The sequence below is a fragment of the Bison bison genome, unplaced genomic scaffold, assembly GCF_000754665.1.
Source record: "Bison bison bison isolate TAMUID 2011002044 unplaced genomic scaffold, Bison_UMD1.0 scf7180017864212, whole genome shotgun sequence".
NCBI classification, from domain to species: Eukaryota; Metazoa; Chordata; class Mammalia; order Artiodactyla; family Bovidae; genus Bison; species Bison bison.
Genome location: NW_011494784.1, coordinates 2145059 through 2159892, shown reverse-complemented (window position 1 = coordinate 2159892; position 14834 = coordinate 2145059). Strand labels below are relative to the sequence as shown.

Genomic DNA, 14834 nt, shown 5'->3' with positions numbered 1-14834 from the left:
AATATAGTAAGTTAAATAAATTAAAAAATAAAAAAAGTAAAAAACAAAAGAAAGAAGAAAAGAACGAAAAAAAAAAAAAAAAAAATACCCAGTCTATAAAGACTACCATGATTGCTGCAGAAATGGCACATTCTCTAATATCAACAACAATGTGCTGCTCCAAGTGGCAAACACATGTCGATTATTTGCCCTGAATAGATGTGGGCTATTGAATCAGAACCAACAGACATATGGCTTCTAATGGTACTCTGTTGAACTGAACACGGGGGAACCTGTTCCACAGGTGCTGAAGTGTATATTGCAAAAGGCTACCATTATGAGGTAGGGACAAAAAAATAAAGTTCTAATTTGAGAATTGTTTTGAAACGCTTGCAAATTAAGCCTGCTTTTCTTTTCCTGTAGTTTTGAGATAAGATATGGGAGTTGCAGGAGGAAGGTTTCCATGTTCTTGTTAGGGCACAGGTTTCCTGTTTACACCCTTGGAGAGAAAATTGTATATATGAATTCTTGAAGTTCTATTTTAAGTGTGTTCGTTTTGTTGCTCATTCTGTAATCACTGGGTTGGGCTCTGGGGCAATAGCAATGACTGGTTAGGGGCCTGTTAGGAACTGGAGTCTGGTGGGAAAAAATGGACCCATAAAAATCATTCTTTGTAATACGAGAGGTCCTAGGAGGGAGACTTGGAGCTCACCAAAGTGTTTTTCTATGAAAAAAATACACCAATGTTAAGTTCCCATGCTACCAACCAAAAAGCTAATTTTTACCTCTGATTTACCAATAATAATAACTAAGCTTTATTGAGCCTTAATAGGTCCCAAGGAGAAATCTAAGCTTTTAATTCCTTTCAATAGCACAGTAAGGTATTACTATTATTATTATTTCCATTTTTAATTGATGAGCAAACAGGTATGAAGAAAGTAATTTGCCCAGATAGTTCTACTAGTGTTGGCTGTCTAGCCTTTTAAAAGAAGGGAATATTTGAGCCTAGCTTGCTTAATTTATATACATAGGCCCCTGAATTAAGTTCTCTTTTTGGAGCTATTTTTAATAGTTGTTACACATGAGGTTTAATTATATCAATTTGTTATCCATTTCCTTCTTTTTATTCTGAGTTTCTTCAGAGTAAGAACTTTGTTTTATTTGCCATAGGATTCCCAGCATGCCACATGGAGGCCTATTCTAAAATGTTTGTTGAATGAATTCAGATATTTTGAAATTTACCCAATAACATCCTATGCTTATACAATGTGCAGCAAATTCTCCCTTAAAGAAAGCAGTAAACTGGGGCGAGCTTGAATGACCAGAAATTGAGTTCATTTGGGAATAGCAGAGGAATTGCAATTTGGGAAATGCATGCTGTCACAAGCTACAGGTGAATCTGTTGAGGGTTTGGGACAGGGAGTGCAAAGAAGGGGGCATCCAGTCAGAGTCCAAGCAGTCAATTCATTGTCTTGAGGATGGGAGAGACTGTTGGTGGATAGTTATTGGTCAGGAATTAAGTCTCATTTCCTGTGAATCGGGCATTTATCTTGTGAATCGGGAAATCAGTTTTTCAGTTAAGGTCCCTTCTGAGGGCGCATGTGCAGTATTCCCCATTACATATCCTTCAGATTAGTTTTAGATTGAACTCCTTTCATAGAATCTTGCTGAGATTACAGCCCTCCTCTGACATTCTTTCCAGCTTCCTGTCAAATCTTAGCCAGAGTAGGACTTTATAAGTGAGATTTTTGAAGTTTAAGAGCTTCATATTCACTCTATAGGGTTACAGTGCAAGATTTAAAAGTGACTTTTGGAAGAATTAAGAGAATGCTTCAGCTATATCTTTATTTCCTTGGTAGAGTTGTATGCATTTAGGGATCTTACATTTAAATGAGATTATGGACCAATTAACTTTGGGAAAATTTTTGCATTCAAATTATTTCTGTCTATATGTCTGTAATAGAAGCCAATGAACACTTAGTCTGTTTGGGGTTGGTCTTGGCATTTTAATTTGTGTCTATTATAATTAAACATATATTGCCTACCTGGCCTACTGTGGTTATACTGAGTTCTTATTTCATTAGGCTACAAAAATAATGACATTCTTCTATTCAGTCCCAGAAATCTTGGATTGAAGGAGTGTTCAACAAGAGAGAATGTAACAAAATCATACCCAGCTCTAAAGACCCTCACAGGTATAATTTTTAATTACATTTTTCTTTTTAAACCTACAGTACTTGGAAGACTGCTTATTGAAATTTAGAGCTATGACTTTACCTTGGCAGAGCCACTGTTGGTATTGTGGTAAATTTTACTCTTGCTTTATCTTTAATACACTTGTTTGTCTAGTGGAATGATAGATACCAGGGAAGTATCTAGTACTACATCTATTCCATGTGGTTTTGGATAATTTATAACTTTTGAGTATTGGATATTTCAACATAGTGTGAATTCCTTATCCCCAGGTGTCTATGGAATATAGTAGCTGGGATATTTCAGGACTCCATGCTCAGATATAGAAACAGTTAATTGTTTCCTCCTGCAGGCTTTTTCCTTGAGCAGATAATGGGCAGCAGAATGAAATGACCTGAGTTTGACCACTCCGAGTTCTTGACAATCGTTTGAAAACTCTACTTGTAGAACAAAGTTCAAAACAGTAGCCAGGGAAAGATAAAGGAAGACAGGGCTGTGGAAAATTCCCCAGGGTAATGGATCCATGAAATTAAGGTTGGGTAGCATTGCCCTTAGGGAAAAGAATTAAAGGAAAATAGGAGAGCAGTGTTTTAATTAGGGGGACCATTCTATTTTTAGATTCTGTTGGGCAATTAACCTTATATTCATGTGAAGTTTAGAAATCACAGCTGTATGTTCATGAAAGATAGCACCATGAGGTCACTGAAATTCTAGTTCTTTGGGGATGATGACTAAAATAGTGTTCTTTGCATTTGTTAAATATTTACTAGTCCCACCCTCTTTGAATTACCTGTGGTTTATAAGCCCTGTGATTGGAAATCCTCATTTTACCTGCTTATGAAATGTTTACAGACTAAAAAATCAGGGTAACCTTTTTTCCCTTCATCTTTTATGACATTTTGTAGTATGATGATGGATGTAGTGGAAGGCAGATTGAGTTCAGGTGACTCGCATTGCTCTGTAAATGGAAAATCGTCTTCACAGTCACTTTGAACTTCATGAAATGTGGTAAACTGTAGGTCATTCGGAGAAGGCAATGGCACCCCACTCCAGTACTCTTGCCTGGAAAATCCCATGGACAGAGGAGCCTGGTAGGCTCCAGTCCATGGGGTCGTTAAGAGTCGGACACGACTGAGCGACTTCACTTTCACTTTTCACTTTCATGCATTGGAGAAGGAAATGGCAACCCACTCCAGTATTCTTGCCTGGAGAATCCCAGGGACAGAGGAGCCTAGTGGGCTGCTGTCTATGGGGTTGCACAGAGTCAGACACAACTAAAGCGACTTAGCAGCAGCAGCAGCAGTAGGTCATTAGCCCACAGACTCAAGAAGAACATCAATGATCATAATTCCATGAATGGTCTAAGATGTACTACTTTTTATTGGAAGAAAGCAGTCTCTCTTTTTCTGTGATTGTAAAAAAAAGGTTAATGGATGGTTATGACTATTTCTCCTATGCCAGCCTTTTTCTTAGACCCTAGTAAAATTCTCAAAGCTGTAGCCTTCATGCAATTTTCTTCCTTACAGTGCACAGCAAAAGAGTGATGGTTCATTATTTTAAACTTAGATAAAAGTTGATCTTTTCCTGATTCTTTTTGTCCCTCCTAATAAGAAAAAAATCTGATGGACTTGACTACAGTGCTTTTTTTTCCCCCTCATTTTGAACTTGTTGAGGGAACAAAAATTCTAAAAGGCTGGAACATTCATTTCTGAATAATTTAGAATGACTGATTTTATGAACACTATCTTTTATTTCATTATTTTAACTAGATTTCTTTTCTAGTTAAAACTTCTTCAGGACTTCCCTGGTAGTCCAGTGGTTAAGAATCTACCTTGTAATGTGGGGAACAGGGTGGGTTTGATCCCTGGGCAGGGAATTAAGATCTCACATGCTGCAGGGCAGCTAAGCCCTTGCGCCATAACGGTTGAATTCATGCACTCTAGAGCCTGAGAAGCACAATTAGAGAGCCTGCTTGTTACAACAGAGGATCTGCCATGGTGCTAAGATTTAAAAATCTTATTTTTACAAAACAAACAAAAAATCTTCAGGCTTAAAAATAAAATCATTGATGACCATAAGGCTAACTCCCAAATCCAGGAGGCTTTTTTGAATCATAAAAAAGAGATTAATAAAGATAACAATTATATTCACACCAAATGTTCCTTAATTTGACAGTGTTTAGGGTTTTAAAATTGTATATGTATATTTTCTTACTTAATTCTTAAGAATTTTGTTATCTTCATAGTATAATATTAGTAGCCAACATTATTATACAAACTGCAGTGTACCAGATATTATAAGACACCTTACATATATTATCACCCTTAATCTTTCTAATAATTGTATGGTCAGATATTATTTTCAGATATGAGAACTGGGGCTTAGAAGAATTGTTAAATCATTGAGATTTAAATCCAGGTATTTTGGTTCCTAACTGTGTTTTGTTAATTAGATCATAGTTGCTAAGGTGTAATTATATATGGAAAATGACACAGGGGAATATTTGGGAGGTAGTATATATGAATACTCAGTAATCCTGATTTCTAGACTGTAGAAAACTAACAGATATTTAAATATGAATTAAATTTGTTTTAAAACATATTAATAAACTAACAGTGGTTTTATCTGTTTTATTTAGATGCACTGCAGGATGTCAGGTCTGTCAGAATTTAATCAGGTAAGCCTTAGATAAAAAATTCTATGTTTATATATATCTCTGAGGTCACATCTCTTTTTTTGGATTGGTTAATACTCCTTTTGATGTGCATTTTACATATTACATGAGGATATTTTCTTAATTTTCTCAAGTCTTGAGTTTTTTTGGTAAAACAGCTTTTTTGAAGTATAGTTGACATAAAATAAACTGCACGTGTTTAAAATATACAATTTGATGGGTTTTTTGTTTTCTTTACTATTTCAATCATTTTTAAGTGTACAGTTCAGCAGTGTTAAGTATATTCGCACTGTTGTGTAATGGATTTTTAGAACTTTTTCCTTTTGTCCATCCATTCGTCAGCTGATGTTCAGAATTTTTAAATTTTGTTCATATAGTCATCTGTTGATGTTTCTTCTAGCTCCTGCTTATTGTGAATAATGCTGCTATGAACATGGGTGCATAAGAGATTTTTAGTGTTTTCTTAAAGCATCCCCAAAATGATTCTAATGTGCAGCTAAGGGAGAGAACCTCTGAGAATGTTTTTAAACTTAGAAAACAACCCAGTGTTTGAAATCTAATATAAACCTCATTGAGAAGTTTTAAAACTGTTGATATATGTCATCTGTACATTACCCTAGAAACATGTAGAAACACTGAATCTGTTTTCTTTTTAAATTTTTTGACCATGACATGTAGAAACTTAGTTACCCAACTAGGGATTAAACCCATGCCCCCTACAATGGAAGCATGGAGTCTTAACTAGTGCATCACCAGGGAAGTTCCCACTACCTCTATTTCCTATTCTAAAATTGTGTGTTTTCTATTTTAAATTGGTTTTTATGTCAAATTTAAGGTGTTACTGTGGACTATTGATTAGAGACCATCATGGGATAGATTATACTCGGACTGTCTCAGCTGCCAGCGGTAGTGAAGATGAACAGTGGTCTGTTGAAAAGCACACAACGAAAAGCCCTACAGACACCTTTGGCACGATTAACTTCCAACATGGAGAGCACATCCACCACTCCAAGGTTTGCTAATAACTCACATTATTTTGCTGGTTTCTAAACAGAGGATATAACCTCTAAATGTATGTCCAAATAGAATTTCCAAGTGTAGATGATCAGATGACCAGATTTTATTGCAAAAGCGATCCATGTTGTTGACCTGTTGACAAAAATGACTGGGCTGTTTGCTTTATATTTGAGGAGCAGTTCCCAGATGTGGTGTGGCCAGCTCTTTATTTGATTGACCTCTTTCAAGCCAGCTTTTATGCCCCCTGCAGAAGAGAATGGCTTATTACTCTTGAGGCAGTTACCAAAGGGCTGCCCTTCCTTCGGGAATGCACAAAAATTACTACCAAAGAACAGATTTCAGCAGAAGTGTGGCCATAGCAATTCTCAGTAACTTAGCCTGTGGCTCTTGATGCCTGATATGTCCCCATGAGAAATTCTTCTTGGAAAGAAAATGGGGGTGATTTCTTTCTGTACCCCCTGAATGATAGTGCTAGGCTTTCCAGGCCAGTTTTCTTCCTGTCTCTAACATGGTATTTTGCATGTGATTTGCATAGTTATTGACAAGTCAGCTGTCTCTGTTGAGCTTGTTAACTACTCCCTGCTTTTTTAGAGGCAGCTTTCCCTGGGGAAAATGCAAGGGGCACTCACCTCAGGAAAGCTCAGAATCAGCTGTGCCCTGGAGTGTCACCATCAGTTAAATGGATTTGAAAGAATAATTCTTTTTTTTTTTTTTTTAATGTTTTAACAAGTCTCAAGTTTCTTCTTTTTTTTTTTTTTATATTGGAGGATCATTTCCTCACCATGTTGTGTTGGTTTCTCTCATATAACAATGCAAATCAGCAACAGTTTTAATAGTGCCATAATAATAAGGTTTCATAATATAATTGTATAGTAGTCTACATGTCTGATTACTAATCCTCTTGCACCTAACTTTGTGCATTGACTTTTCCTTCAGTTGCCAAGAAAACTGTCTTTGGAAGCTGACTTTCACAAAACTCTTTATGTGATTTTTTCCCTTAAGTTTTTGTCTTCTTCCTTTTGTTTTATGTTGGTTCATAATCATCATCATTTACTCATTTTTTTCAGTCCATTCAGCAGATCTTTATGGTTCAATCCCTTGGTGGGGAAGATCCCTGGAGAAGGAAATGGCAACCCACTCCAGTACTCTTGCCTGGAAAATCCCATGGACCGAGGAGCCTGATAGGATGTAGTCCATGGGGTCAGGAAAAGTTGGACATGACTCAGCCACTTCACTTCATTTCATTTCATAGTCTGCTATGCCCCAAAGACCATATGTTCTGTGTACTAACATTGCTTACAGTCTAGTGAGGGAAACAGGAAATGAACATACGATTACTACAGACAGTGTAGATGTTATGAAAGGGGAGTACAGGGTCCTTTGAGAGAATGAAAAGCAAACTCCTGTTTTTCTTGGATTGGGTGTGTATGTCAGGGAAGCCATCTGAGAGTAGGGATGGCTATACTGAGAAGGGAAAGGTGATTGAGGCAGAAGGGTAACACCACTGTAGGCAAGAGGAATAATTTGTACGAGGGCCAAGGGGGATTCGGGTATGTGTTGGAGAAGACTCTTGAGAGTCCCTTGGACTGCAAGGAAATCCAACCAGTCCATTCTGAAGGAGATCAGCCCTGGGATATCTTTGGAAGGAATGATGCTGAAGCTGAAACTCTAGTACTTTGGCCACCACATGCAAAGAGTTGACTCATTGGAAAAGACTCTGATGCTGGGAGGGATTGGGGGCAGGAGGAGAAGAGGACGACAGAGGATGAGATGCTGGATGGGATCACTGACTTGATGGACGTGAGTTTGAGTGAACTCCGGGAGTTGGTGATGGACAGGGAGGCCTGGCGTGCTGCGATTCATGGGGTCGCAAAGAGTTGGACACGACTGAGCGACTGAACTGAACTGAACTGAGGAAAACCAAAAGCATAGTCAGACAAATCTCCTGATCACTAATACGTTTTATGCTTAGCATTAGGCTCCTGGTACCTACTCTGTGCCTGAATACATTTTATTTGACCTCTCAGAAGAGAAGCAGCTATCCTTATACTTCAGCCTGGAATTGAACTTCAGTCTTAGAGTGCATAGCAGGAGAGCTTGTGAGAGCTGGTTACTCATCCCTCTGGCTGCATTTGCCTTCCCAGTTGTTAGCCCTCCCACCTCCTTCCACAAAGGATTGGAGGTGAGTTAGTTATAAAGGTGGAGAAGGCAATGGCACCCCACTCCAGTACTCTTGCCTGGAAAATCCCATGGACGGAGGAGCCTGGTAGGCTGCAGTCCGTGGGAACGCGAAAAGTCGGACACGACTGAGCGACTTCATTTTCACTTTTCACTTTCCTGCATTGGAGAAGGAAATGGCAACCCACTCCAGTGTTCTTGCCTGGAGAATCCCAGGGACGGGGGAGCCTGGTGGACTCCTGTCTATGGGGTCTCACAGAGTCGGACATGACTGAAGCGACTTAGTAGTAGTAGTAGTTATAAAGGAGGAGGAGGGGAAGGTAAGAGTAGTTAACCCTTAGCATCGCCTTTGGTTGGCTTTTGGAAGAAAAGACTCTGCTGCTGATAATTTAGTTAATGAAGGGTGTTTATCCTGAAATCTCAAGAAGTATCTTCTAGGACTAAAAGTACTTAACGGTTGAAAGAGAGTGCTACCTGGAAGAAGAGTTGCGATAGAAGGAGAACTAACCCAGAGCTGCTTCTCTGCCTTTATTTATTACTTGGAGCAACATAAACCATTGCACAAAGGTCCACTTGTATTTTCCCTGCTATTTGTATACATGATAAAGCCATGGTAACTCAGTTTCCTCGCTTGTAAATTGAATCCTAGTTACCCTTAGATTCTTTCTACTATTCAATACATTCTGTGATGGCTGCACCATCCTCATGTTCAGAATTCCTAATATTTTAATTATGAAATAAAGGGATTATTTTTTAAGAATTTCAAAGGTGAAGACAATTGTTTTAAATCAGTATCACATTCTGGAGGATCATGTGATAATTCCTATTTGCATATCTATGGTGATCTCTACCTGTGGTTATAGATTCATGGTTTCTTATAGCTCTTATCCTATAAATCTGACTTATTCTTGCTGTTGGTTGGCTCACACTCATCTCAATATAATTTTAACAATCTGTAAGTGGCTGCATTGGCTGGGAAAAGAAAGCCAGTCATATGCTTTTTAATTTTGGGCAAAATGACAAATGATTCTGGACTGTCTGATTTCCTCTTTTTTTTTGGTTACATTGACCCTTTTGTGAAAAGTGTATATTTTAGGGGAAAAAAGTTTTTAGAGAGATTTTATATATATATATATATGTATATATAAATAATATCATTAGAAAGTAAAATTTGAAATAAATATACATGTTCCTGGATCTTAATTTAAATTATGCAAACATGTAAGTATATGCATCTCAAGGGATGTACAATAATTGTCAATAGTGAATGAAAAAATATGCACATATGTAAAATGACCAAGTAAATTAAGAAAAGCCAAAACATTTATGAAAAGCCTCATTTCACTGATTTCTAAACAATTTTTTTAAATGGGTTTGCTGGAGTAATGGTTTTTGCCAGTTTGACATTTTTCTGCCTCACCTCAGACCTTCTAGAGAACATTGATGGACCAACGCTGAAAATCAGAGGAAACCTTCCTGCCGTGACTTGTAATTCCCAGAAGGAACTTAAAGGGGGTGTGGGATCCTTTCAAAGTAAATATTTCCATCATAGGAAGATGAGCTTTTAAAGAGATTCCAGGCACTGTTCTTTTAAGTTTTGGCATTTCAGTTGCCCTGCTGTGTGCTTATTATGAATTGGCATGTCTTTTCCACTATTTTATGTGTATGTGTTTATGTATATCTTCCAGTATATTAGAACTTCTTATGACACAAAGTTGGATCACCTGTTACATTTAATGTTGAAAGAGTGGAAGATGGAACTGCCAAAGCTGGTGATCTCCGTCCATGGTGGTATCCAGAACTTCAAGATGCCCTCAAAACTTAAAGAGATCTTCAGCCAAGGTTTGGTCAAAGCTGCAGAGACAACAGGAGCATGGATAATAACTGAAGGCATTAATACAGGTAAGGCACATTCCCTGTTCCACTCTTTTTTTTTTTCTTTTTCTGTAATTCCTTTTAAAACTGAATCAGCCAGTATAGCACTTAAGTTTGCTCTGCAGTGCTCCCAGGAGATATAGGCAGCATGAGGGAGGAAGACTGAAACTGTAGTAACTGAAAAAGAAACCCAGAAGAATCATAGACCTTTCCTGGACTGTGTTTTTACCATTGTTAAAATCTCCTATTTTAATATAACTTTGTAGACTTTTACCAAAGAAAATAGTTTTTCATGAGCTTTGGACTATTGTAAGGTTACAAAGGACACGGACTCCAGGCAAGAGTGTAGTGTGTGTAGTGTGTGGGCATAGACATGAGCTAAACTCGCCGTGGTCAAGTTCTCAGCAATTGGAAAGCAGGGACGTGTGCAACAATTGTATTGAGTGTATGGGGCATGAGGAGATAATTAACTACAAAACCACTTTTTCACATACTATCTCTATCTGAGTCTTATATTTCTTGAAATCTGGCATTCAAAAACTTCATTTAGTAGCCCCTGAACCTCTAACCCGACTCTCTTGCATCAGTTTTTATGAACTGTATGTGTGTAACAGAATCATCTGGGGGCATTACAAAAATACAATGCACAGGCTCTACTCCAAATTAATTAGACTTTTTCAGGGTGGAACTTCTAAAGGATGTCTAATGTGCAGCCGGGGTTGAGGATTAGTAACTTCACAAACTCCTGTTACCATCTGTTACTAACCTATCACAGTTCTAACACCAGTTCCCATGTGACCAGCTGAAATGTCCTACAATCCAACTCAGTTCTGACAATATTTACCTGGAAACAGCATCAGATCTCACAGGTTTAGGGCTCAGTCCCACAAGACTGTCCTCTCTTCAGACGTCAGCCTCAAGTCCAGGTTGTTACCTGTGCTTCTGACTCTCTGGCTGCAAATCAGGTGGCTCAGATGGTAAAGCGCCTGCATGCAACGTCGGAGACCCAGGTTCTATCCCTGATTTCCCCTGGAGAAGAAAATGGCAACCCACTCCAGTATTCTTGCCTGGAGAATTCCATAGACAGAGGGAGCCTAGTGAGCTATGGTCCATGGAGTCACAAAGACTTGGACACAACTGAGTGACTAACACTTTCACACTTTCTTTCACGTCCCACTACCCGATCCTTGGGTTTGATGAATTTACTAGAGTAGTTCACAGGATGCAGGAAACCAATTTACTCATTAGATTACCAGTTTATTATAGAAGGATGTAACTCACGAACAGCTGGATAGAAGTGATGCATAGGACAAGGCACCTATGGGAAAGGGCATGGAGCTTCTGTGCCTTCCTCCCATGTCCACATGTTTACTTGGAAGCTCTCCAAATACTGCTTTTTGTTTTGTTTTGTTTGTGTTTGTTTGTTTGGTTTTTATGGAGGCTTCATTGTTGTTCTTGTTGTTGTTTAGTCAACTGAGTCATGTCCAGCTCTTCTGCAAACCATGGACTGTAGCCTGCTGTAGGCTACAGTCTATAGCTTACAAACTGTAGGCTCCTCTGTCCATGGGATTTCCCAGGCAAGGACACTGGAGTGGGTTGCCATTTCCTTCTCCAGGGGATCGTCCCAAGCCGGGGTGGAACCCACATCTTCTGCATTGGCAGGCAGATTCTTTACCACTAAGCCACCTGGGAAACCCATAGGCTTCATTATATGGGCATAATTGATTATATTATTGGTTATTGATAATTGAACTCAATATCCAGTCCCTTTCCCTTCCCCAGAGGTTGGGGATGCGACTGGAAGTTCCAACCCTCTAATCACAAGGATGGTTGGTTATTCTGGAAACCAACCCACAGCAGTAGGTCCAAAAGTTGTCTCATTAACATAACAATACCATCTCTCACTCTCACCACTTAGGAAATTCCAGGGTTTTGAGGAGCTCTGTGTCTCTGACAGACTAAATAGTTATTATTACAAGTCACAATAGCACTCCTGTAGCTTTCCCTCTTCCCTTTACTTCTCTCTATTTCTACTTGGGATGTTCTAGCCAGTGTTTCCTATTAAATTCTGCCCGTCCTTTAGGATCTACATTAGGTGCTGACATACCCCGGAAGCGTTCTCTATCTCAACTCACTGTTGTTCCGTAATTTCTGCCTGTAGCACCTGTGGCACGTGTGTGTTTGACATACAGGCTAGGTCAGGATGAGTCTCCTTGGTTATGAGGTAGAAGCCAGGGCCTATACATTTGTCTAACAGTGAGCAACAGGCACTAAGATAAGAAATAATTTCTTTTGACTAAAAAGGAATGAAGAAAGCAAGTGATTGAAAAAACAAGGAAAACATAAAACCAAGGGATTTAGAGCCTGTCACCAGTGGGTAGGTAACCTCTGGTACTATTGTTTCACATTCTTAAAAGAAAGTGAAGGTTGCAGAGTTCTAAGTCCAGTGTGTAGTACTTATTTTATTTCCAGTAAAAGAAAAAAAGATAAAATAAAAGGGTGGGTGGGGAAGTTTATGGAGTTCAGGAAAAGGTGAACTTGGTCATAGTTTTTTTCTTTGAATAGCTAACTGTGTCACGTGCTTTACTTACTGCCTTTTTAAAATTTAATATTTTAGGTTAGGGTCAATTAAGGAATGCAAATATAATAGTGTGAAAACTATAGAAATAGTTCATATGAACAAAAGAAATGAGATATATTTGGAGCTTCCTTAAACAATAACCAGGGTCTGACTTGATTCAAGCACAGCTCCTTAGGGCCTGACTACACAAGAAGTGGTCCCTGGACCAGTAACATCAGCATCACCAAGGAGCTTGATGGTAACCCAGATATCAGGCTCCCCAGATGAGTGGGATAAGAAACTGCATTTTGATAACATCCCCAGATGATTCTTGAAAGTGAAAGTTGCTCAGTCATGTCTGACTCTTTGTGACCCCATGGACTATACAATCCATGGAATTCTCCAGACCAGAATACTGGAGTGGGTAGCCTTTCCCTTCTCCAGGGGATCTTCCCAGTCCAGGGATCGAACCCAGGCCTCCCACATCACAGGCACATTCTTTACCAGCTGAGCCACCAGAGAAGCCCAGGAATACTGGACTGGGTACCCTATTCATTCTCCAGCGGATCTTCCCAGCCCAGGAACTGAACCGGGGTTTCCTGCATTGCAAGTAGATTCTTCACCAACTAAGCCCCAGAGGATTCTTATGAACATTTAAATTTGAGAAGCTTTGTTTATCAGCTTTAGCCTATGCTTGAATGTTTCTCAACTGTAGTTGAACATTATTTGGCATGAATTTTTGACACTTATTTAAATTGAATGCCAGAAGCCTTTAAGAACCTACTGTGTATTTGGATAGATGCTGTGGATGAAAGATGAGTAAGATATGGCCCCTGGATTAGTGATAAAGCGGGTGACTGTGATAACAGACAATAAATAACTAACCAAAAGTTGATGCTGAATGGGCCATAGTTGAGATACAAAGAAAGTGTTTGGGAATAAAAGGAAGAGGAAGACAAATTCCATTTCCATCTGGGGAACCTGAGAAAAAGGCTTGGTGGAGGATGTATACTCTTCACTTGAGAAAAGGGTAGAAAGAAGCATTCTAGGCCAAGGTGGCAGTCCAGGGCTGGGAACACAGCTGGAGATTAAGGCATGTGCACAGAGTGGTGATACACCTTCTAGCTGGATGTGCCTTATGGCAGAGGACAGGGACAGCCAAGAGAGACTGGAGCCAGACTGGGTACCATGCTATTTGGGTTGAGGTTTTATTCTCTGTGTAGCAGGGAGCCCTCAAAAGATTTTTGAACAAAAGGATGAATAGGGAATGATATTGTCCGATCAGGTAATATGTGTTAAGATCATATGTGGGCCACTGAAAAACTGTCACCACCACATGCTGGTAATCCACGCCAAACCTATGGATCTGAATCTCTGTTGGTACTGATATATGTTCTGTAGTTCAGAACCCCAGTTTTAGAAGATGACTGGGAGGGGAGGATGCCAGAGAGAAGAAAATGATTTAAGTGCTATGCTTCAGATGCACGCAATATGCAGGGTTTTTGCTTTTTTTTTTCCCTGTGCTAATGACACATACAGAGTCAGATTCTACTTAAAAAGAGTAAGTGCTGTAATGTAGTGTTTGCAATTAAAAGGCAGGTTAAGCCAATCTCAAAAGGCTACATAGTGCATAATTCCAACTATATGACATTCTGGAAGAGGCAAAACTATAGAGACGATAAAAAGATCAGTGGTTATCAAGGACTGGGGAGAATGAGGGACGAATAGACAGAGTACAGAGGATTTTGAGGACAGTGAAACTATTATGTTTGTAATTCCTCTGTGCCAGCAACTTTCCCTGATAACAGTCTTTTGCATATCAGTTCAGTTCAGTCGCTTAGTCCTGTCCGACTCTTTGCGACCCCATGGACTGCAGCACGCCAGGCCTCCCTGTCCATCGCCAACTCCCTGAGTCTACCCAAACCCATGTCCATCGAGTCAGTGATGCCATCCAACCATCTCATCCTCTGTCGTCCCCTTCTCCTCCTGCCTACAATCTTTCCCAGCATCAGGGTCTTTTCCAATGAGTCAGCTCTTCACATCAGGTGGCCAAAGTATTGGACTTTCAGCTTCAACATCAGTCCTTCCAATGAACACTGAGGACTGATCTCCTTTAGGATGGACTGGTTGGATCTCCTTGCAGTCCAAGGGACTCTCAAGAGTCTTCTCCAACACCACACTTCAAAAGCATCAATTCTTTGGCACTCAGCTTTCTTTATAGTCCAACTGGCACTTTTTCAGTTCAGTTCAGTCGCTCAGTCATGTCCGACTCTTTGTGACCCATGAATCGCAGCACGCCAGGCCTCCCTGTCCATCATCAACTCCTGGAGTTCACTCAGACTCACGTCCATCGAGTCA

The 14834-nt window shown here is 39.5% G+C and overlaps 1 protein-coding gene across 3 annotated transcripts in view; it reads left to right on the top strand.

The window, feature by feature from the left end:
* Positions 1–14834, top strand: part of TRPM6 (transient receptor potential cation channel, subfamily M, member 6) — a 166364-nt gene that overhangs the window by 61871 nt on the left and 89659 nt on the right. For all 3 annotated transcript variants that reach the window (XM_010844892.1, XM_010844889.1, XM_010844891.1), the window contains exons 2-5: positions 2095–2174; positions 4811–4849; positions 5682–5859; positions 9730–9943. In XM_010844892.1, the coding sequence (XP_010843194.1) occupies positions 2095–2174; positions 4811–4849; positions 5682–5859; positions 9730–9943 (511 nt within the window). The remainder of the gene's footprint in view (positions 1–2094; positions 2175–4810; positions 4850–5681; positions 5860–9729; positions 9944–14834) is intronic.